The sequence below is a fragment of the Crinia signifera genome, chromosome 9 (genome assembly GCF_055691185.1).
Source record: "Crinia signifera chromosome 9, ASM5569118v1, whole genome shotgun sequence".
Classification (NCBI taxonomy): Eukaryota; Metazoa; Chordata; class Amphibia; order Anura; family Myobatrachidae; genus Crinia; species Crinia signifera.
The window spans coordinates 128,881,913-128,905,289 of NC_139225.1; the positions used below are offsets into that span (position 1 = coordinate 128,881,913).

Sequence of the window (23,377 nt, forward strand, 5' to 3'; positions counted from 1 at the left end):
ACACGGGAAAGTGAACATCTTTACTAGACTGATTTTATTAGGGATAATATACATCCTGTCATTATAGTCATATGGGGTGTGCATGTGCATACATATATTGTGCGTAAGTGTTGCGAATGCAAGAAAGTATAGATTGAAGGTGTCTCAGTGATTGATTTTGGTGAGATAGTGATCCGGGATGTTGCCCATCCTTCAGTGTGCATTGCCACCCTTTGTCCCCCAGATTGCGGATGCGTGTGATATATTTAGACACACGCAACCTACATATGGAGGTCGTAAGTGGCGTGCAACCTCGAGAGGGCATATTCTCGGATCAAATTTTTGTACATGTAAAAATAAGTACTGGTAAACAATTAATTCAGGTGGGTAAAGGAGATAAGAAGGGAAACATGGGATTGGGGTTTAATTTAGTGGGTGCACTTATATCTGTATGTGCAAATTGAATTGATACGTAATAAATATAAATTTATATGGGATATGGTCTCTTATGGTTAGGAGTGTGATCTATATTCCAAAAGAACGGACAAAGAGTCTATAATCAGTTCCTTCATGTGTTTTGACTTGCGGTGTGTCATCACCAGGAAGGTACCATAATTGTCATATTTGAAAAAGTTTATACCTGGATATTTATAATAAATGGCCAAACAGTAGTTACCCATTTGGGTTTATTGATATTCTCATCTTGCCAGTGGAATCTTCCGTGGATAATTGATAGTTCTATGTGTCACCAATTGATTCATGATATGTTCTTGTCATGCTATAGTAGCATGGCCGGATAAATTAGTTGGTAGATGTTGACGCGTATTGGGTATTTATTAAGATCATAATATAATAGACACCCATCTGGATGGTATCAAATTAATCAGGTAGCGATTTATCTTCGTCCAACATGATGGTTTCGGAGTAGAATAGTGAGGTAGGGTAATTTGTCACAGGAAAATGGTGTAATTATTTTCTTCATTTAGTCCCAACGGGACCATAGAGCCCATCAGAAAGATCAGCCGGGTTTCCTGTTGGAGGAGTTCCCTGTCCCAATCCCCTCTTCTGATGTTCATGGTGATTTTGGTCATACCGAATGCCTTTAGGCCATTGGGGACACCATGATGAAACTTTAGAAAATGTCTTGCTACTGGGGTTAAGGTCTTGAAGTTAGCTTTATCCCTTGTAGCGTTTCGGATGCTCAAGAGATGTTCAGAGAGTCTCTTTTTAAATGGTCTGCGGGTTTTCCCGATATAGTGCTTCCCGCAGGGACATTCAAGATTGTATATGATCCCTGCGGTGTCGCAGGTGATGTATTCGTTAATTCGCCACGTTTTACCATATTTGTCAGTATACGTGTTGCGAGGTGTTATGTACGTGCATACTTTGCATGTACCACATTTGAAGGTCCCCTTTCTTTTGATTCTTACTGAGGGTCCTTTATCCATGTGGCTATGGACCAGTATGTCCTTTAGGTTTTTGCTGCGTCTCCAGCTGACATCAATTCTATCACTGAGGATTTTCTCCAAGTCTTCATCAGTTTTTAGAATGTTTAAGTGTCTGTTAAGTATCTGCTGTACTTCACGCCATTCTTTGCAGAATGTACCGACAAAGCGTATTTTCTCTTCCTTAACGGGAACTTTCTTCTTGGGGACCAACAGTTGCTCTCTTTTGTACTCTTTTACATCCTTCCTGGCTCTCTGGGTAGATTTCTTGCTATACCCTCTATTGTGTAATCTGACATCCAGTTCATCAGCTCTCTTGTTATAAGTGTCTTCACTAGAACAGTTTCGTTTTGTTCTGAGATATTCTCCTTTGGGTAGGCCCTTTATCACAGGTGGGAAGTGTGCACTTTGGTGGTGCAGTAATGAGTTGGTGGAGGTCTTTTTGCGGAATATATCCGTACTGATGGTACCATCTGGTTCTACACAGATTTTAAGGTCAAGGTATTCCACTTCCCTTTGGCTGGCATTGTATGTGAGTTTGAGATTGAGGTTGTTCTTGTTGAGTACTGTCATAAATTTCTCAAATAGACTTAATTCTCCTTCCCAAATGATGAGGAGGTCGTCTATATACCTGAGCCATAGTAAAACATGTCGGGTATAGGTCTCATTAATGTCAGTGAACACCACCTCTCTTTCCCACCACCCCAGGTACAGGTTCGCATACGTGGGGGCACAAGTGCTCCCCATCGCAGTCCCCTGTACCTGGAGGTAGAACCGTTCATTGCATACAAAATAATTTTTGGATAATACAAATTGTAGCAGTTTCAGAATAAATTCGTGGAGGGGTGTCTCTTTTTCCATACTCAGGAAGTATTTGGAGGCCTGTATACCGTACTGATGGATAATACTAGTATACAGGCTCTCCACATCACAAGTGATGAGCCAGGCATTAGAATTTAGTGTGATGCCCTGGATTTTATTAAGCACATCCATGGTGTCACGTACGTGTGATGGTAATGTACTGACAAACCTCCTCAAGTGGTAGTCCACAAATTGACTGGCTTTTTCAGTCAGGCCTCCCATGCCAGACACAATGGGTCTCCCAGGTGGATTGACCTCATCCTTGTGTACTTTAGGGAGCAGATATAGAGTGGGAATTTTGACATGTTTAACCAGTAAGAAATCGTATTGCCTCTTTGAGATTGTTCCATTTTCTTTAGCTCTTTCCAACATCCGTTGGTACAGGTTTAGGAAGTCATCTGTGGGATTGAATAATAGTTTTTTATAGCAAGTCTGGTCCCCTAACTGCCGATCCAGTTCTTTTTGATATTTGTCAAGGGACCATAGGACCACGTTACCCCCTTTGTCGGAGGATTTTATGACAGTGTCCTCCCATTCTCCTATTTCTTTGAGGGCTTCTCGTTCTGCTTGGCTCAGGTTATCCTCAAAATTATAGAGATGTTTTTTGAGTTCAAGATCATCTAGATCCCTAGTGACCATTTCAAGAAATACTTTAGCTTGAGGGCAGACAGAGAAGTCAGGTAGGAAGATAGATTTCTTCTTGAGTGCTGGTATACTCTGATCTGTGTCTGTTAAGGTGACAGCTGCCATTTGTGTGGGACTCTCATCAGTCAGACTTTCCAAAATTTCCAATATCCCCATGTCACAATTATCGAATATTTCATCTATGCATGGCTGATTGGGATCGTGTCCGGGGGTCATAGGTATGGAGGATACACTAGGTTCATCTGCTCGTTTCTTGAAGAATTTTTTAAGTAGTATTTTTCTTACGTACAAGTTTAAATCCTTCTGATATTCGAAACGGTCAAATGTTTTCGTGGGGGAGAAGCTAAGACCTTTACTAAGGACTGCAGTCTGGGCATCGTTAAGTGGGTGGTCGGTAAGATTTATGATTTTCAAGGAGTCAGTGGCATCTATCTCCTGTAGCGCCTCGTCTCCCTTCGATCCTCCCTCCAGTCTCTTGGGCCTCTCTTGCCTCTTCTTTCCCCTCCTAGTCCTCCTATGTCTCGTCCCAGGGTCTCTCTCAGATCCCTGGGACTTACCCCTAAAAAATTATGGCGTCTCTCAGTTGTCTGGTGTGTCTGACTGGTTGGTTCACTATCGGACGAATCAACATCCGAGGTCGTGTATCCTAGGGTATTGTCAGGAGGTTTTCTCCTATTATTCTGACTCCACCTATAGACCCTGTCTGTCTGAAAATCATTGAGGTCCCTTTGAAACTTGTTTTTCTTACGGCTGATTACCTCTCTCTCAACTCCCTCTAATTCTGATTTGATCTTGTGATAGGCTTTTTGAAATTGGTCTAAATTTTCAAAGTTTTTAAGTCTCTCACTCAGAACATTTATTTCCTGTGTGCATTTATTCAAAACTATTTCATCATGTTTAATCAAGATGTTAATAAGATTCATGGAACATGTGGTAAGGGTCTTTTCCCATTCATTTTTTAATGAGTCATGCGCCAACTCAAACGAGGGGAACACTTTTGGTCTTAAACCCCTGGGGGTAATTTGTTGTTTCAAATAGTTCTCAAAAGTGGCCTTATTCCAAAATGTCCTCGTTTGTTTTGTCAAGGTTGTTTTTAGGGTATGCATATCATTGATCCAATCATCCCTACCAGTGTTTAACTGTGTTAGGTCATTGACGAGCATGCTTTCTAGACTTTTTTTAAGGTTGTTCTGTCTGTCGTTTAATTCTTGCGTGAGACTGAACGTGACAGGTGTGATAGTAGGTGCTGCCGTAGCAGATGGAAAGAGTGACATGGTTTAATTTTATACAGGTAATTTTTAGCTTCCAAGTAACCACACTCAGGTTAATTTGAGTATAGTGGATATCTGTAAGTAACAACACTTAGTTAGTGCCGTGCAGATTGCTGAACGGTGTATGCACACCTTATAATTAGGTACAAAAAAAGGGGGAGTTGGGGGAACTGGAGAGGCAATCGCACAGGAAATAAATTTAATCAATAGGTGACCCCTCAAGAGTATATGGAGTATGTAATCAACGTATCAGGATGAGGGTGTGCTACCACAGGACATCAGTTTTTACTGAACACAAAGAATAGAAAAGGTATGTCACTGTGTGGTGCACCAAGAAGAATTGGTATATAAAATGTAACCTTTATTTATAATTGGTTTAAAACCTAGCGAAATAAAAGACACAAAACATAAGAATACACAAGGACATGGGATTTAAAAAGGGTATTGAGTTACCCTTACGACGTGGGACCCCTAACTCCTTATATGATTATTCCTATAAAGGGTTTTTATGATCTGTCAGGCATTAAACAATTATAACAGATAATCTGCGGCGGTAGTGGGTGAGTTTATTCGAGTCATATACCAGTGTTAGTACCTCTTTAATATCGCGGGTGCTGGTAGGACTCGTGAATAATTATTTATATAAACTCACTAATAGTGCGTTAGGATAACTTATGGTGTATACACCAGGTTGGTAAAGCAATAATTGTACCAACATAGACTGGGATTGTATCAAAGATCTCTGTGGTGAATCAACAATATTCCCCTCGCACATCTACTGGGTGTTTAACCGATGTTTCCTATGCGGCCGCTTGCTACCAAGTGTCCTGGAGCACGGCTAGCCTAACTGGCGTACCGTCTCACAATACTGGACACTGGTGTAGCGGTATCGCACTGAACAGCAGGCGAGGTGCACAGAACAACCAACGGGCTGTGAGCTGCACCGGCGTGCCGAATAACCGCTCACCTCCGAGTGTCCTGGAGCACGGTGCGCCTGAGAATGACGCGCCGTCTCACAGTAAGGACACGGGTGTAGCGGTCTCGCCCAAATGGTGTAGCAGGGTGCACAACACAGCCAACGGGCTGCGAGCTACACGCACCGCTATTAAACTTTAAGCTAGACAGATCAAAATGCAATATCAATGAGGGTGGGGGAGTAGGGGTAGCCCACGAAGTGTACGGTCGGCGTACGCTTCGCTAATGAGCTTCGTCAGGACCAACCTGGGTGGTGCCAGGAAGCTCTTTAAGTACCTGTAACATCATGAATATGGTAATCACTGTAACCACTCATTGGTCGCCTCAGCTGTCACTCAGACTGTCATTCTCATTGTAATTGATATCTAACACCTGAAGTGTGTTTGCGTATGTTGGTGAGTCAGAACGCAAACAGAGGTTTATTGAAATTCTTATAATTAAGCCTAACTGTGCCTGAGAACCATCGGCATATGTTCTATATTGATTTGAGCATGATTATATGGAGTCACATATATTTGTTCCATTAATTATTCGGAGTTTGTACTGGCAAATCATAGAATAAAAGAGTCCAATTAAATGTTGGGAGTTTATACAGGTGAATCATTGGAGTAAAAAGGTCCAGGAAAGAAGAATTTTTATATAAAAAACACAGATAATAAAATTATAACAACAAATAAAGAATTAGTGTACTGTGATGATATTTATTTACAAAGTTATGTTGCTTGTCTTTAAAGTGATTACACACCGATTACATATAGAGATGTAATTTGTTTTATTCATTGTCTTTCATTCTCTAATTGCATTGTCATTTTTAATTTTTGATGCATCTTAATAAATTTATAATGGTGAAATGGCCAGGGGCAGGGGGGGTAAAAAACGTGCAAAAATACAAACAAATTGAAAACACAGTGCAAAACCTTGGAGATAAGGAAAAACACGGGAAAGTGAACATCTTTACTAGACTGATTTTATTAGGGATAATATACATCCTGTCATTATAGTCATATGGGGTGTGCATGTGCATACATATATTGTGCGTAAGTGTTGCGAATGCAAGAAAGTATAGATTGAAGGTGTCTCAGTGATTGATTTTGGTGAGATAGTGATCCGGGATGTTGCCCATCCTTCAGTGTGCATTGCCACCCTTTGTCCCCCAGATTGCGGATGCGTGTGATATATTTAGACACACGCAACCTACATATGGAGGTCGTAAGTGGCGTGCAACCTCGAGAGGGCATATTCTCGGATCAAATTTTTGTACATGTAAAAATAAGTACTGGTAAACAATTAATTCAGGTGGGTAAAGGAGATAAGAAGGGAAAAATGGGATTGGGGTTTAATTTAGTGGGTGCACTTATATCTGTATGTGCAAATTGAATTGATACGTAATAAATATAAATTTATATGGGATATGGTCTCTTATGGTTAGGAGTGTGATCTATATTCCAAAAGAACGGACAAAGAGTCTATAATCAGTTCCTTCATGTGTTTTGACTTGCGGTGTGTCATCACCAGGAAGGTACCATAATTGTCATATTTGAAAAAGTTTATACCTGGATATTTATAATAAATGGCCAAACAGTAGTTACCCATTTGGGTTTATTGATATTCTCATCTTGCCAGTGGAATCTTCCGTGGATAATTGATAGTTCTATGTGTCACCAATTGATTCATGATATGTTCTTGTCATGCTATAGTAGCATGGCCGGATAAATTAGTTGGTAGATGTTGACGCGTATTGGGTATTTATTAAGATCATAATATAATAGACACCCATCTGGATGGTATCAAATTAATCAGGTAGCGATTTATCTTCGTCCAACATGATGGTTTCGGAGTAGAATAGTGAGGTAGGGTAATTTGTCACAGGAAAATGGTGTAATTATTTTCTTCATTTAGTCCCAACGGGACCATAGAGCCCATCAGAAAGATCAGCCGGGTTTCCTGTTGGAGGAGTTCCCTGTCCCAATCCCCTCTTCTGATGTTCATGGTGATTTTGGTCATACCGAATGCCTTTAGGCCATTGGGGACACCATGATGAAACTTTAGAAAATGTCTTGCTACTGGGGTTAAGGTCTTGAAGTTAGCTTTATCCCTTGTAGCGTTTCGGATGCTCAAGAGATGTTCAGAGAGTCTCTTTTTAAATGGTCTGCGGGTTTTCCCGATATAGTGCTTCCCGCAGGGACATTCAAGATTGTATATGATCCCTGCGGTGTCGCAGGTGATGTATTCGTTAATTCGCCACGTTTTACCATATTTGTCAGTATACGTGTTGCGAGGTGTTATGTACGTGCATACTTTGCATGTACCACATTTGAAGGTCCCCTTTCTTTTGATTCTTACTGAGGGTCCTTTATCCATGTGGCTATGGACCAGTATGTCCTTTAGGTTTTTGCTGCGTCTCCAGCTGACATCAATTCTATCACTGAGGATTTTCTCCAAGTCTTCATCAGTTTTTAGAATGTTTAAGTGTCTGTTAAGTATCTGCTGTACTTCACGCCATTCTTTGCAGAATGTACCGACAAAGCGTATTTTCTCTTCCTTAACGGGAACTTTCTTCTTGGGGACCAACAGTTGCTCTCTTTTGTACTCTTTTACATCCTTCCTGGCTCTCTGGGTAGATTTCTTGCTATACCCTCTATTGTGTAATCTGACATCCAGTTCATCAGCTCTCTTGTTATAAGTGTCTTCACTAGAACAGTTTCGTTTTGTTCTGAGATATTCTCCTTTGGGTAGGCCCTTTATCACAGGTGGGAAGTGTGCACTTTGGTGGTGCAGTAATGAGTTGGTGGAGGTCTTTTTGCGGAATATATCCGTACTGATGGTACCATCTGGTTCTACACAGATTTTAAGGTCAAGGTATTCCACTTCCCTTTGGCTGGCATTGTATGTGAGTTTGAGATTGAGGTTGTTCTTGTTGAGTACTGTCATAAATTTCTCAAATAGACTTAATTCTCCTTCCCAAATGATGAGGAGGTCGTCTATATACCTGAGCCATAGTAAAACATGTCGGGTATAGGTCTCATTAATGTCAGTGAACACCACCTCTCTTTCCCACCACCCCAGGTACAGGTTCGCATACGTGGGGGCACAAGTGCTCCCCATCGCAGTCCCCTGTACCTGGAGGTAGAACCGTTCATTGCATACAAAATAATTTTTGGATAATACAAATTGTAGCAGTTTCAGAATAAATTCGTGGAGGGGTGTCTCTTTTTCCATACTCAGGAAGTATTTGGAGGCCTGTATACCGTACTGATGGATAATACTAGTATACAGGCTCTCCACATCACAAGTGATGAGCCAGGCATTAGAATTTAGTGTGATGCCCTGGATTTTATTAAGCACATCCATGGTGTCACGTACGTGTGATGGTAATGTACTGACAAACCTCCTCAAGTGGTAGTCCACAAATTGACTGGCTTTTTCAGTCAGGCCTCCCATGCCAGACACAATGGGTCTCCCAGGTGGATTGACCTCATCCTTGTGTACTTTAGGGAGCAGATATAGAGTGGGAATTTTGACATGTTTAACCAGTAAGAAATCGTATTGCCTCTTTGAGATTGTTCCATTTTCTTTAGCTCTTTCCAACATCCGTTGGTACAGGTTTAGGAAGTCATCTGTGGGATTGAATAATAGTTTTTTATAGCAAGTCTGGTCCCCTAACTGCCGATCCAGTTCTTTTTGATATTTGTCAAGGGACCATAGGACCACGTTACCCCCTTTGTCGGAGGATTTTATGACAGTGTCCTCCCATTCTCCTATTTCTTTGAGGGCTTCTCGTTCTGCTTGGCTCAGGTTATCCTCAAAATTATAGAGATGTTTTTTGAGTTCAAGATCATCTAGATCCCTAGTGACCATTTCAAGAAATACTTTAGCTTGAGGGCAGACAGAGAAGTCAGGTAGGAAGATAGATTTCTTCTTGAGTGCTGGTATACTCTGATCTGTGTCTGTTAAGGTGACAGCTGCCATTTGTGTGGGACTCTCATCAGTCAGACTTTCCAAAATTTCCAATATCCCCATGTCACAATTATCGAATATTTCATCTATGCATGGCTGATTGGGATCGTGTCCGGGGGTCATAGGTATGGAGGATACACTAGGTTCATCTGCTCGTTTCTTGAAGAATTTTTTAAGTAGTATTTTTCTTACGTACAAGTTTAAATCCTTCTGATATTCGAAACGGTCAAATGTTTTCGTGGGGGAGAAGCTAAGACCTTTACTAAGGACTGCAGTCTGGGCATCGTTAAGTGGGTGGTCGGTAAGATTTATGATTTTCAAGGAGTCAGTGGCATCTATCTCCTGTAGCGCCTCGTCTCCCTTCGATCCTCCCTCCAGTCTCTTGGGCCTCTCTTGCCTCTTCTTTCCCCTCCTAGTCCTCCTATGTCTCGTCCCCAAACAGTTTGCTGTTTGTCATCTTCGGCTGTGGGAAACTCTCTATCCGGATAGGAGAGCAACCCATTTAAACTTGCAAAGAGCCAGGCATATCCCCCCATTTTCTGGTCTTTTTATCGTATTTTATTGGAGTGTTGGTGTATGCAATAATTGTATAACTTTACCAACTGGATTGGACATCAGTGATCCCTGGGGTGTATGGAACCTATTCCAAAAGAAACCTTTTGATGAACATAGGGCTCTGACCATTGGTGAGTTCTATCCTATTAGTAATCACAGAGTGTGGGAGTGTGGAATTGATGCCCTGCTGATATCTTGCGAAAGTTAAAGAAACCCTGATGTGCATATAGGGCACTGATTACAGGTCAGTTGACAGTGTCCTATTCTGAACATCAGGACGCAGAGATTGAATATACTGCGGAAAGAAAGAAACAGGAAGATACAGCGCCTAAGATTGCCCATTTTGTTTGCTATATTGTGTTCAAGATCTTAGGAGTCTTGGGGTGAATCTAGGGCTGCAGTGTCTGGAGCGCGGTCATTATTCTATAATTTTGTTATTATGAAATACCGCCTGTCGGCTCAGAAAAAAACAGGGAAAACCCCCATGTCGACCTTTTGACTGTTGGCCTAGACACTGTTGAACTAATGACCTGTCGAACTAACTACCTTTCAAACTAATGACCTTTCAACCTAGAACATGTTGACCTTTTCCTATGTCGCCTTAGACCCATGTCGACATTTTCACATGTCAACATAATGGTGTCTACCTCATGACTGTCAACCATCATGCTGTAGACCAGGCATGTCCAACCTGCGGCCCTCCAGATGTTGAGAAACTACACATCCCATCATGCCTTGCCATAGTTTTGATATTAGGGAATGCTAAAACTATGGCAAGGCATGCTGGGATGTGTAGTTTCACAACAGCTGGAGGGCCGCAGGTTGGACATGCCTGCTGTAGACCAAATGACCCATTCAATGTTGGCAAAAACTAGTGTGGAGAACCTGGTACAGGAACACATTACCCCCACTATAGATGTCAGTGATAAGCAACTAGGCAAGTCTCAAGGTACATGAGTGAATGAAGAGATGATGGCAATTGCTGGACCTGAATTCCAGCATACCTGCGGATAGAGCAGTGACTCGTGTCAGTGCTGGAGTGAATGTCTTACAGTGGAGCAGAGAATCTGGCGCAATAGATCTGCGCTATAGATGAAATACTGAAGCCCTGACAGAAGAATAGCGCATCCCTGGAAGTAAAATCGTGCAGCTGCCGCCCATTTCTATTTACCTTTCCTTCACAGTCACTTTCACTTGAGCTGCTGGAATCACTTGAGCTGCTGGAATGTTTGTGCTCCCCCTATGAGAACACAAAAACCTGACATGTAACACAACATTAACCCTGTGTGATGGGAAATGTGTACCAAGACCTTATTTTAAAATGTGTACAATTATACAATCGCCTTTCCTTCTACTGTATGTAAATTAGTAATCAGTGATGAATGAATGTGTAGAATTATATGTTCTATGTGTGCAAATTACATGTGTACAAAGCGACATATATGATAAAATGAATCAATCCAAAAATTCCGTTAGTTATGCTTGTCCATTTTACACTCAATTTCCATATGTCTTTATGATACCTTGGAATCTTGTGGTGAATATAAAATATAAGCAGTGGAACTACACATCCCAGCATGGCCGGCCACTGTTTTGCTGTTAGGGTATGTTAAAACGGTAGCAAGGCATGCTGGGATGTGTAGTTCCACATCTGCACAATGCCTACCCCATCTCCTATATATTTGGCTACATCTGTCACTCAAAGTGGGTGTCTGTGTCTATAACGCTCTGTTCCTGGACTTTCCTCTTAATGTGTGATTGCCTTCATCTGTGCTGAACACCTTTCTGAGAAATTAACCTGTTTAAAACAGGTGATGGCAATCATACATTAAGGGGAAGTCTAGAAACAGAGCATTGTGTCCCTCCTGGAGAGGGTCATGTTGGGAGGTATGTGAAAGAGAACCAGCCCAGTGAGCCCACAGACAGTGCCAGACACCCACTGCCTTCCCATGTTGCCCAGCACTGCTGCTACTCCACAGCCACCAGGTGAGCGCCCCCCTCCCGCGATTTGCGGCAAAACCTACCCCCCCCCCGCGCCCCCTCCCGTGATTTGCGGCAAAAATACCCACTCCCCCGTGACCCCCCCTACCGCGATTCGCAGCAAAAACACCCCCGCGACCCCCCCTCCCGCGATTCGCTGCAAAAAGACCCCCCCCACGACCCCTCCCGCAATTCGCGGCATAACCACCACCCCGCGACCCCCCCCCTCCCGCGAATCGCTGTAAACCCTCCCCCCTGACCCCCACCCCGATTCGCGGAAAAAACACCCCCCCGCGACCTCCCTCCCGCGATTCGCGGCAAAAAGGACCCCCCCGCGACCCCCCCTTGCACGATTGGCGGCACCCCCCCTGCGATCCCCCTCCCGCGATTCGCGCCCCCCCGCAATTCGCAGCAGCCCCAGGATTAAATGGCACATGCAAAACACTGACATGGCTATGGTCGACAATGAAAAAGGTTGACATGAGTTTTTGAAGATTTATTTTTAATTTTTTTAATTTTTTCATATTCATTGTCATGTGTCGACATGGACACCAATGAAGTGGCACACTTATGTCAACATTTACATGTGTTGACCTTTCTGTGTTGATTTTTTCTTGTGGCGATTCGCGTCACACCCCCCGCAACCCCCCCTCCCGCGATTCGCGGCACCCCCCGTGACCCCCTGCCTCCCGCAATTCGCGGCAACCCCCCACCGGAACCCCTGTGAACCCCGCCCTCCCGCGATTCGCGGCACCCACCCCCGCGACCCCCCCTCCCGCAATTCGCGGCACCCCCCCGTGATTCGCGGCAGCTCCAGAATTAAATTGCACATGGAAAACACTGACATGGCTATGGTCGACAATGAAAAAGGTTGACATGAGTTTTTGAAGTTTTTTGTCATTTTTTGAATATTTTCATATTCATTCTCATGTGTCGACATGGACACCAATGAAGTGCCACACTTATGTCAACATTTACATGTGTTGACCTTTCTGTGTTGATTTTTTTCTTGTGGCGATTCGCGTCACACCCCCCGCAACCCCCCCTCCGGCGACTCGCGGCACCCCGGCACCCCCCCGCGACCCCCCCCCCTCCCGCAATTCGCGGCAACCCCCCACCGGAACCCCCATGAACCCCGCTCTCCCGCGATTCGCGGCACCCACCCCCCGCAACCCCCCCCTCCCGCAAATCGCGGCACCCCCCGTGATTCGCGGCAGCCCCAGGATTAAATGGCACATGCAAAACACTGGCACGGCTATGGTCGACAATGAAAAAGGTTGACATGAGTTTTTGAAGATTTATTTCATTTTTTGAATGTTTTCATATTCATTGTCATGTGTCAACATGGACACCAATGAAGTGGCACAGTTATGTCAACATTTACATGTGTTGACCTTTCTGTGGTGAGTTTTTCTTGTGGCGATTCGCGTCACACCCCCCCGCAAACCCCCCTCCCGCGATTCGCGGCACCCCCCGTGACCCCCCACCTCCCGCAATTCGCGGCAACCCCCCACCGGAACCCCTGTGAACCCCGCCCTCCCGCGATTCGCGGCACCCAACCCCGCGACCCCCCCTCCCGCAATTCGCGGCACCCCCCGTGATTCGCGGCAGCTCCAGAATTAAATTGCACATGGAAAACACTGACATGGCTATGGTCGACAATGAAAAAGGTTGACATGAGTTTTTGAAGGTTTTTTTTTCATTTTTTGAATGTTTTCATACTCATTCTCATGTGTCGACATGGACACCAATGAAGTGCCACACTTATGTCAACATTTACATGTGTTGACCTTTCTGTGTTGATTTTTTCTTGTGGCGATTCGCGTCACACCCCCCCCACCCCCCGCAACCCCCACTCCCGCGATTCACGGCACACACACACCCCCCCGCGATTCTCGGCACCCCACCCCGTGACCCCCCTCCCGTGATTCACGGCACATCCCCCGCGACCCCCCATACCATGATTCGCCGCAACCCCCGCCCCCGTAACCCCCCTCCCGCGATTTGCGGCAACCCACCCCGCGACCGCCCTCCCGCGATTCTCTGCAATCCCTCCCCTCCCGCGATTCGCAGCATCCACCCCCCCCACAACCCCCCCCCTCCTGCAATTCGCGGCACCCCCCGCGACCCCCCCTCCTGCAATTCGCGGCACCCTCCGCGACCCCCCCTCCCGCGATTCGCGGACGCCTAAGTTGCAATACAGGGCATCTTTCATACAATTCTAACCATATTTCTCATATACAAACGTTCACAAATTAAGGGGGCGCAGCCCCTTACGACGGTGTGAAGAGCGCCCGTAGGGCGCGATGAATCACCTAGTATATATATATTTACTTATTTGTTAACAGTTTCTTATATAGCGCACACATATTCCGTAGCGCTTTACAGAGAATATTTAAGCATTCACATCAGTCCCTGCGTCAGTGGAGCTTACAATCTATATCACATACACTCGCAATTTCTGCTGGAAGCCAATTGACCTATCAGTATATTTTTTGATTGTGGGAGGAACCGGAGTACCCGGAGTAAACCCACGCAAGTATGGGGAGAATATACAAACGTCACACAGTTAGGGCTATGGTCTGGATGGAACCTATGACCTCAGCGCTGTGAGGCAGTGACGCTAACCATTACACTGCCCACCTAAATTTCTTGGCTCATAGAGGAGTCTTTTACCCTTAACATACCCTTCGTTTGCTGTGGTTTTAGGTCTGCACCTTTGCTGCGGACCAGCAAAATCTGGTACTTGGTGCAGCGGGAAAGGGGGCTGTGGGGGCAATGCAAGGGACTTTCCCACCTTCCCAGCGAGCCCATTGAGCGACCCCATTTTCAGGAGCCTCCCTGTCCAGAATCCCAAAACAAAATTGGGAGGTGTGTGACTTTTTTTATTTTTTTTTATTTATTTAATTATGATCTAAACCTTTTAATCCATTCTATGGGAAAATTAACTAAGACGAGAGTTCTATATTAGATGGGAATCTACTTCTTATTTGTTTAGAACCTTCTAGAGAAGCAACATCCAATGTGAAATAGAACTCACATCTTAGTAAATGTCCTCCTTAATGTTACTTTAAGTCATATTTAATACACCAAAGAACACCTTGACTAGCTGAGGTACAGTACATGTGACAAAGGTTTTAGAGAATATGGGGTGGTCCTTCCAATATGCAATGTAGGCACCTACCTTGAGGCCTGGGCACTGAAGGTAAAGCCAGATACTGTATATTGCCAACTTCTGTGACCACTGAATGTAACTACGCTGACAAAGCTGGATTATTTATTTGGGGTTTCCATTGTGAGGCCACAGATTATGCGTTATAAAATTTTGCTCTGTGATCAAGATTGGTAACAGTACCTTGTGTTCCTTGCAGTGTCCTCCTCCATGTCCGTGCTCCCCATGCTTTTCGCCGGGCTTCCCAACACAATGTCCACCTTTTTTTGCCCCATCGCATTTCTTAGGGTCAACAGCTGTGGAGAGGTCAAGGAGATTTAGTGCTACTTTTCTGCATTTAATATTGCAGGGAAGTGATCAGAATGACAATGGCACTATGGGCACACAATTATCGGTGGCACGTTTTGGAAGCCGGTAACACAAGTTATGAATTGTCAGGTGGAGCGGCGCGTGCAACACTCCGCTAGTTAACGAGTCAACGGCGGGAACCACGGGTCGAGGGGGGGGGGTGAGAGGCAGCAGGCAGGATTGCCAGTCCCCTTCCTGACACCTTGCCAGCCAGTGAGGCCATTGGCGTTAAATGCAGGGAGGGGGGGCCGCACCAGGCTTAAAGGCTGGGAGCAGAGTGCATTCACCCCTCCAGACAAGGGCAAAACAGTTTGCTTTTCAATTTTATTTGATTTATGTTTGTGTAAAGATTGATGAGAAGTATTGTATTGTCACAGTATTTGTCAGCAGAGGGGGAGCGGTTCACGAGGCAGGAAAGTAGGGGATTTACAGAATGCCTTGCATATTCACCAATAGATGGCCACACGCCTGGTTCCAGCATTAATACGGCATGGGCCATACAGGGTTGCATGCCAGGTAGGGTGCTGTACAGATGGTAGCTGATCCCAAAATGGTAAGGGGTGTGCTTGCATACCCACATGGTGGTCTCAGGCAGTCCAAATGTGTGGGGGGCGTGATCGGGTTCCCACAGCGGTGGACTAGACGGTACTTGTGGAGTATCACGGCTCCCATCGTATGGCATCGTATGCCATATGTAGTGGCATACGATGGCATACGATGGTATACGATGCAATGCGATTTTTACCGATTTTTGAGCGTTTGCGATCGCATCGGATGCTATACGATGCCATACAATGGCATACGATGCGATGCGATGGCACCCGATTTTGCACTGAAATGCATCAAAATGCATTGAAATGTGTAGTAAACATGTGAAATGCCCCCAAATGCCATTTTTCATAGTGTACCACCCCCACTATCAATGTCAACCCGAAGCGTGGCGAGCGCAGCGAGCCCGCGAGGGGCGTCGGTACGCATCCTACGACCTTTTCATACCCCCACTATCCACGTCGGCGTGGAGTTGAGAATAGAAAGTGTGGCGAGCCACCGAGCCCGAAGCGTGGCGAGCGGACGCGGATACCTGTGAAGCCCGCGAGGGGACGCGTATAGCTGTGAAGGTATCCGCGTCCCCTCGCGGGGCTCGCCACGCTTCGGGCTCGGTGGCTCGCTGCGCTCGCCACACTTTCTATTCTCAACCCCACGCCGACGTGGATAGTGGGGGTATGAAAAGGTCGTAGGACGCGTACCGCCGCCCTTCGTGGGCTCGCTGCGCTCGGCACGCTTCGGGTTGACTTTGATAGTGGGGGTGGTACATTATGAAAAATGGCATTTGGGGGCATTTCACATGTTTACTACACATTTCAATGCATTTTGATGCATTTCAGTGCAAAATCGGGTGCCATCGCATCGCATGCGATTTGATCGTATGCGATGCGATTTTTTATCATACGATCAAGGTCGTGGGAGCCGTGATACTCCACAAGTACTGACTAGACATGCCCCAGGAGGTACCATGGTGTGAGAACCTAGGGTTACCACCCGTCCGGGATTACTCCGGACAGTCCGGTAATTGAGACCGGCGTCCGGAGTCCGGACGGGTGGCTGACCCGGACTATACAATGTCCGGGAATGCTTCCCCGCCCGCCCCCCGTCAGTGTGCGTCCATGTGCGCACCGCCCGCTCACGGCTCTACCGCTGTGCACTGTCCGGGACTCGGAGAGGAGGTGCTGTCTGTGCTTCTATGGAATAATCATATATCCACTGGACCACTAGCCAATGGGCGCTTGCGGTCCAGCAGCCAATCAACTGGTGGCTGCTGGACCGCGAGCGCCCACTGGCTAGTGGTCCAGCAGCGGGAGATATGAATATTACATAGCAGCACAGTGACAGCACGTCTCTCTCCCGTACATAGCGGGGGAGCCGTGAGCGGGCGGTGCGCACAGGGGCGATCGCCACCCCTAGGAAAAGTCTATATCTGCCCCTGAAGTCTGCGCAGCACACAAGTTCCGTGCAGCCCGGAGTGGCCAGCCCCGCGCGGCGAGTGTCATTCAGGCAGCCGCAGGACGTCAGCAGCTGGGTGTCAGCAAGGCAGCCACAGCACACGCTGTCCCGGCAGCCTGTAGCGGCCAGCCCTGCACAGCGGGTGTCAGCCAGGATGCTGCAGCACGTCAGCGGCCAGGTGTTAGCAAGGCAGCCGACCAGCCGTAGCACACAAGATTCCAGCGGCCCGGAGCAGCCAGCCCCGCTCGGTGAGTGTCAGGGGTCTGGTGTCAGCCAGACAGCACACAAGCTCCTAGCTGCCAGTCCTAGTCTCCCGACAGGCGCCAAAATTGGGCTAACATCTATTAACAGAGCAGGGCTCTTGCATAGCTCTGGTTAATTGCTACTGTTATGGAAGGGGTTGGATCTAGACTAAGAAGGGGAGGAGTCAGACTGGGAAGGGGAGGGTTAAAATAAGACCGCCCCCCTAGGAGAAAAGCCTAGATCCGCCCCTGCGCACACTGACAGATGGGAGGGCTCGTCGGTGTGTCAGCACAGGCAGGAGGGGGGGTTTGCACACGGAGGCACACTGGGAGGAGGTGGGGGGGTGAGGTGAGCGGGCCGGCTAACCATCGGCTGGCCTGGCTAAGTTTGGTGTACTCCCACCCACTCTCCTTCACTCACCCAGCCACCCTCCCACCCCACTGCAGATACCCTCCCTCCCTCCCTGCTGCACACTACTGGCGGTGCATTGAATTTCAAATAGCGGTGGGGAGCCAGGAGTGGGCCACTGCACAGTTCTGTCCCCCTTGGCAACGAGCAAATTCAGTCCACCTTGGCATCGAGCATGAAGCCCCTTGGCATCGAGCATGAAGCCCCTGGCATTGAGCATGTAGGTAAGTGGCACTTATGTGTCAAATGTGTATGTTGTGTTATTTAGTATGTCATGGGCATTGCTGTGTGTTATATAGTATGTTATGGGCATTGCGGAGTGTTATATGGTATGTCATGGGCATTGCAGAGTGTTATATGGTATGTCATGGGCATTGCGGAGTGTTATATAGTATGTTATGGGCATTGCAGAGTTTTATATAGTATGTCATGGGCATTGCAGAGTTTTATATAGTATGTCATGGGCATCATGTGTGGGCTTATGTGTAATTGGAATTACAAAGTTCACAAAAAATGTGCAATGGGCATTACGGTGTGTGGCATAACATGTAATGACCATTATGGCATGTGGTATACTATATAATGGGTGTGCGGTGTGTTGGCATTATGTTGAAAATGTTGGCACTGTCAATATTGTCCCTCGTTTACAAAAAATTTGTTGAGTCCTGGGATAATGTGTAATGGCCATTGAGGTATAAGGCATAGCATGTAATTGACATCACGATGTGTGGCATAACTTGTAATGGCCATTATGGCATGTGGTATACTATATAATGGGTGTGCAGTGTGTCGGCATTATGTTGAAAATTTTGGCGCGCGCCTTCTGCGCGCACTGTCCATATTGTCCCTCGCTTGCAAAAAATTGGTTGAGTACTGGCATAATGTGTAATGGCCATTGAGGTATATGGCATAACATGTAATTGGCATCACGATGTGTGGCATAACTTGTAATGTCCATTAATGTGTGTGATATAACATGTAACTGGCATTATGGTATGCAAAATCAAGAATGAAATTGAAGCAAAGGTTTAAAAAAAATCAACATAAGGCGGGACTGGGGGCGGGACTGGGGTGGGTCAGTGGGTGTGTCAAGGGGTGGGCCAATGTCCGGGAATCTCTCAACAAAAAGGTGGTAACCCTATGAGAACCTGATGACCACTTCCCTTTCTTTGCCCTGAAGTTGTTTGGTTATGTTTATGGATTTATTAAATAAAGCTGTGACCTATTTGAATTGCTCATTTACTAAGTTTCTTGTCTCAGTTATTGGTTGAACAATGTCGTGCTCCGGTAAGTGGCCTTTTCCCACCTTATAAATCTGGGTAATGTCTGGACCTGCTTCACCACAATAATGGGTGGAGCAGGTCCAGACAATTACCAATCCATATGCAAATGATTATACACCTGCCCCAAAATAACTTCAAAGGACCAGATTAAGGCACACAAATGCATGGCAATGAAAACGATCCAGGATCTGCTGTGAATGGTGAGGGAGGTGGGATCAGTGCAGCGTGGGTGTGGCCAGTGCCAGGTGGGAGTACATATCACTTACAGCCCTGATGCCTCCCTAAGGGATCAGTACAATGTACGTACATCTGAATTTCCGACATTTACTTACTTATTTACCGACACTGTTATACCAGCATGGTGTGAATACTTATGGTCAATTTCCCAACACACAGATAATGCTGACTGTTGAAATGCCTACAGTCATAATGCTGGACATGTTAAAATACCGACACAGTTATAATGTCAACATGGACAACGTGTTAGATGAGCGGCGTTCCCGGCGATGATGCAGGAGCGCGTAGCAGCGCTCATCGCCGGAGCATACACAGTGGGCGGCTTTGAGCAGAAAGACGCTCAAACTTGCTGTTTTAAGAGGCATTCAGCTCAAAATTGGCCGGTGTGTATGGGCCTTTTGAATGCCATTTCCAGCTCATGGAAAATAACATGCAAATGCCACATTCAGCAATCAAACTAAAGCAATAATGTTCAGAGCTGACACAGTATTATGCAATATGGTATTTATTGGCACAATGTTCTGCCAAGTGCAGTTTGCCCCAGGCTCCTTGTCCCAGAGCTACGTCTATGAACTCTGTCCTGTTCCCAACAATCTCTGTGGAAGATCTTTATATAAAATAGATTTTTTGTTGCTGTTTGTTTTTGTTTATTTAAATGTTATAAAGAAAGTTCAGTGTCCGGATATCTATGGTCAACGCACAGGGCCGGTGCAAGCCCCCCGCCCGTCCCAGGCAAAGCTCCCCCGCCCGCCTCCAGGCAAAGCCCCCCCCGCACTGCCCGCCGCCTGCGATGCGGCACGGGGGTGGGGGGGGGGGGGGGGTGGGGGGGGTTGCTATAATACTGTGATGCGGCACGGGGGGAGGGTGCGATAGCACTGTGATGCGGCACGGGGGGGGAGGGAGGTGCGGGCGATACTGCCGCGCTGAAATCCCCCAAGCAGGGAGCGGGCATCGTTGATTAACGGGCGGGATGGGGGTCGGGGAGGGGAGAGGGAGGATGACAGTTTTACCTGCTCCCCGCTATCTGCTTTCTGGTACCTCTCTATGGTACCTTGGCGGCTCAGTACCGCCCTCCAGTGGCCGGCGCCCTAGGCAAATGCCTAGTCCTGCCTAGTGGTGGCGCCGGCCCTGTCAACGCAGGATCTAAAATAACGTTGGATGGTACTTTATGGCTGTAGGTTCTTCAATATGTGTACACTGAAGTTCTTTTTCACATGTAATTTTGTTTTTACCCTGTTTTATTCACGTATTCCATACACACAGCAAGCACAATATATAACAAAACAAATCACACACAAAGCTGTACGGACCCTGGAGAAACATGCCAGTATCATACCTCCCAACTTTTGTAAGCACCAAGGAGGGACACGTGCCTGAAAATAGGGGCGTGGCTTACTGGCAAGGGGGCATGGCCTAAAATCACATCATTCTCGCAAGTCCACACCCCCATTTTTGGCGCTCTGGGGGCCTTACCAGCAGCTCTGTAAGCTGCTGGCCAGCCCCCAACCTCTCTGCTGCGGGAATAGACACTGTGTGCATGCGTCTATTCACCGGATTACAGGGGGGACTCCCAACTGCCCCCCCTGCCGCGGGACACTGCCGGCCCCGGGAGGGACTTGGGAACTTCCTCAAAAACTGGGGCATTCCCACAGTATTCGGGACAGTTGGGAGGCATGCAGTGTGATTTAGTATGGGATTTGGTAATCATCCTGGCGGACAGGCTACCGGCAATCACAATACCAACAGCGGCATCCTGACTAGCGCCAGAAGACTGGGGCCGGAACGCTGCCATAGCTGAGGATGTGCTTGCGTGGGATTCCTCCTGGTACCCTAATTTCTTCCTAAAATCCAAACATATACTGGTAGGTTAATTAGCTCCCAACAAAAATTAACCCCAGTGTACATAAGTGTATATATTTACATAGTGACTTCATTGGTGCATTGGGTGTAATGTAATATTAATATATTTATATATCTCTTATCTTACTATCTATATTGTACACACCCAGTGTTTGACATTTTTAATATATTGATTTCTTAAAGAATCAACTAAGGAGTGTTTTATAGTCCTGCCATTAATCACAATATTCTTATCAGGACCTAGTGATCATGTCACTGGGCCATATTCAATGAGAAAAATTTGTCGTGTTTTATATCGAGTTTGTGCTATTTTCACGTTGGAAGGAGCATTTTGCTCTCCAAAAGTGAACCACCCTATTCAATGTGATATTTTCGCCGTCTTTCTAAGTGATTTTCGCCGTGTCTCTCCGTGTAGCAATTCTCCATCTTTTCATGGAGAACTGGAATGTGAACTTTTAAACTAAAAGGTTTTTTTTTCATTTTGGTGTCAAAAAATCAGGATTTTTTTTCTGTGAAGGGGCATGTTATTTTTATTCATGTGCTTATAGCACATGAATATATATTTAATTAAAAAAAAATATTTTTTAAATATTTTTTTTTTTTAAACAGAGCAGCCAGCAGGGGGGCGGAGCTCTCGAGCCGCTCATTAGATATTCATATATTCACTGCACCCGATCATTACATATGCACGATCGGGTGCATTGAATACTGGGTCCCCCGCTGGCTATAGGGGGGGGGGGCAGCTTGTGCTGCCTGGGTCCCGGGGAGCCCTCCTCCCCTCCACGTATGTTCTGGGGCAGCCAGGGAGACTTTAATCTCCCTTGCTGCCACCGTCCCCTGGCTCCCTGCCAGCTCCCTGCCGCGGACGCTCGTCCGCTGCAGGGGTTAAGACTCGCCGCGAGTGGCGGCGAGTCTTAACCACATTGAAAAGTGGGAGCAGGAGTGGCAGTGAGCCCTCCGGAACAGGGCGAGTGCATGGCGAGAGAAAAAATCTCTCGCCATGCACGGCGAATTTTTCTCATTGAATATGGCCCACTGTCATTAGTACACCGGTCCTAGGAAGCCCTGACCTAGTGATCCTGTCACTGCCATTAGTACACCAGTCCTAGGAAGCACTGACCTAGTTATAGTGTCACTGCCATTAGTACACCGGTCCTAGGAAGCACTGACCTAGTGATCCTGTCACTGCCATTAGTACACCGGTCCTAGGAAGCACTGACCTAGAGATCCTGTCCCTGCCATTAGTACACCGGTCCTAGGAAGCACTGACCTAGTGATCCTGTCCCTGCCATTAGTACACCAGTCCTAGGAAGCACTGACCTAGTGATCATGTCCCTGCCATTAGTACTCCGGTCCTAGGAAGCACTGACCTAGTGATCCTGTCCCTGCCATTAGTACACCGGTCCTAGGAAGCACTGACCTAGTGATAGTGTCACTGCCATTAGTACACCGGTCCTAGGAAGCACTGACCTAGTGATCCTGTCACTGCCATTAGTACAACGGTCCTAGGAAGCACTGACCTAGGGATCGTGTCACTGCCATTAGTACACCGGTCCTAGGAAGCACTGACCTAGTGATCCTGTCCCTGCCATTAGTACACCGGTCCGAGGAAGCACTGACCGTGTCCCTGCCATTAGTACTCCAGTCCTAGGAAGCACTGACCTAGTGATCCTGTCACTGCCATTAGTACAACGGTCCTAGGAAGCACTGACCTAGTGATCGTGTCACTGCCATTAGTACACCGGTCCTAGGAAGCAATGACCTAGGGATCCTGTCACTGCCATTAGTACACCGGTCCTAGGAAGCACTGACCTAGTAATCCTGTCCCTGCCATTAGTACACCGGTCCTAGGAAGCACTGACCTAGTGATCCTGTCCCTGCCATTAGTACTCTGGTCCTAGGAAGCACTGACCTAGTGATCCTGTCCCTGCCATTAGTACACCAGTCCTAGGAAGCACTGACCTAGTGATCCTGTCCCTGCCATTAGTACTCCGGTCCTAGGAAGCCCTGACCTAGTGATCCTGTCACTGCCATTAGTACTCCGGTCCTAGGAAGCACTGACCTAGTGATCCTGTCACTGCCATTAGTACAACGGTCCTAGGAAGCACTGACCTAGTGATCCTGTCACTGCCATTAGTACACCTAGGAAGCACTGAC

At 46.6% G+C, this 23,377-nt stretch overlaps 1 protein-coding gene across 1 annotated transcript in view; it reads right to left on the bottom strand.

The window, feature by feature from the left end:
- LOC146036710 (uncharacterized) overlaps positions 1 to 23,377 on the bottom strand; it is a 30,784-nt gene that overhangs the window by 5,438 nt on the left and 1,969 nt on the right. The window contains exons 2-3 of the mRNA XM_083160609.1: positions 15,024 to 15,136; positions 10,860 to 10,928 (exon numbers count right to left, since the gene is read on the bottom strand). Of these exons, the coding sequence (XP_083016735.1) occupies positions 10,860 to 10,928; positions 15,024 to 15,136 (182 nt within the window). The remainder of the gene's footprint in view (positions 1 to 10,859; positions 10,929 to 15,023; positions 15,137 to 23,377) is intronic.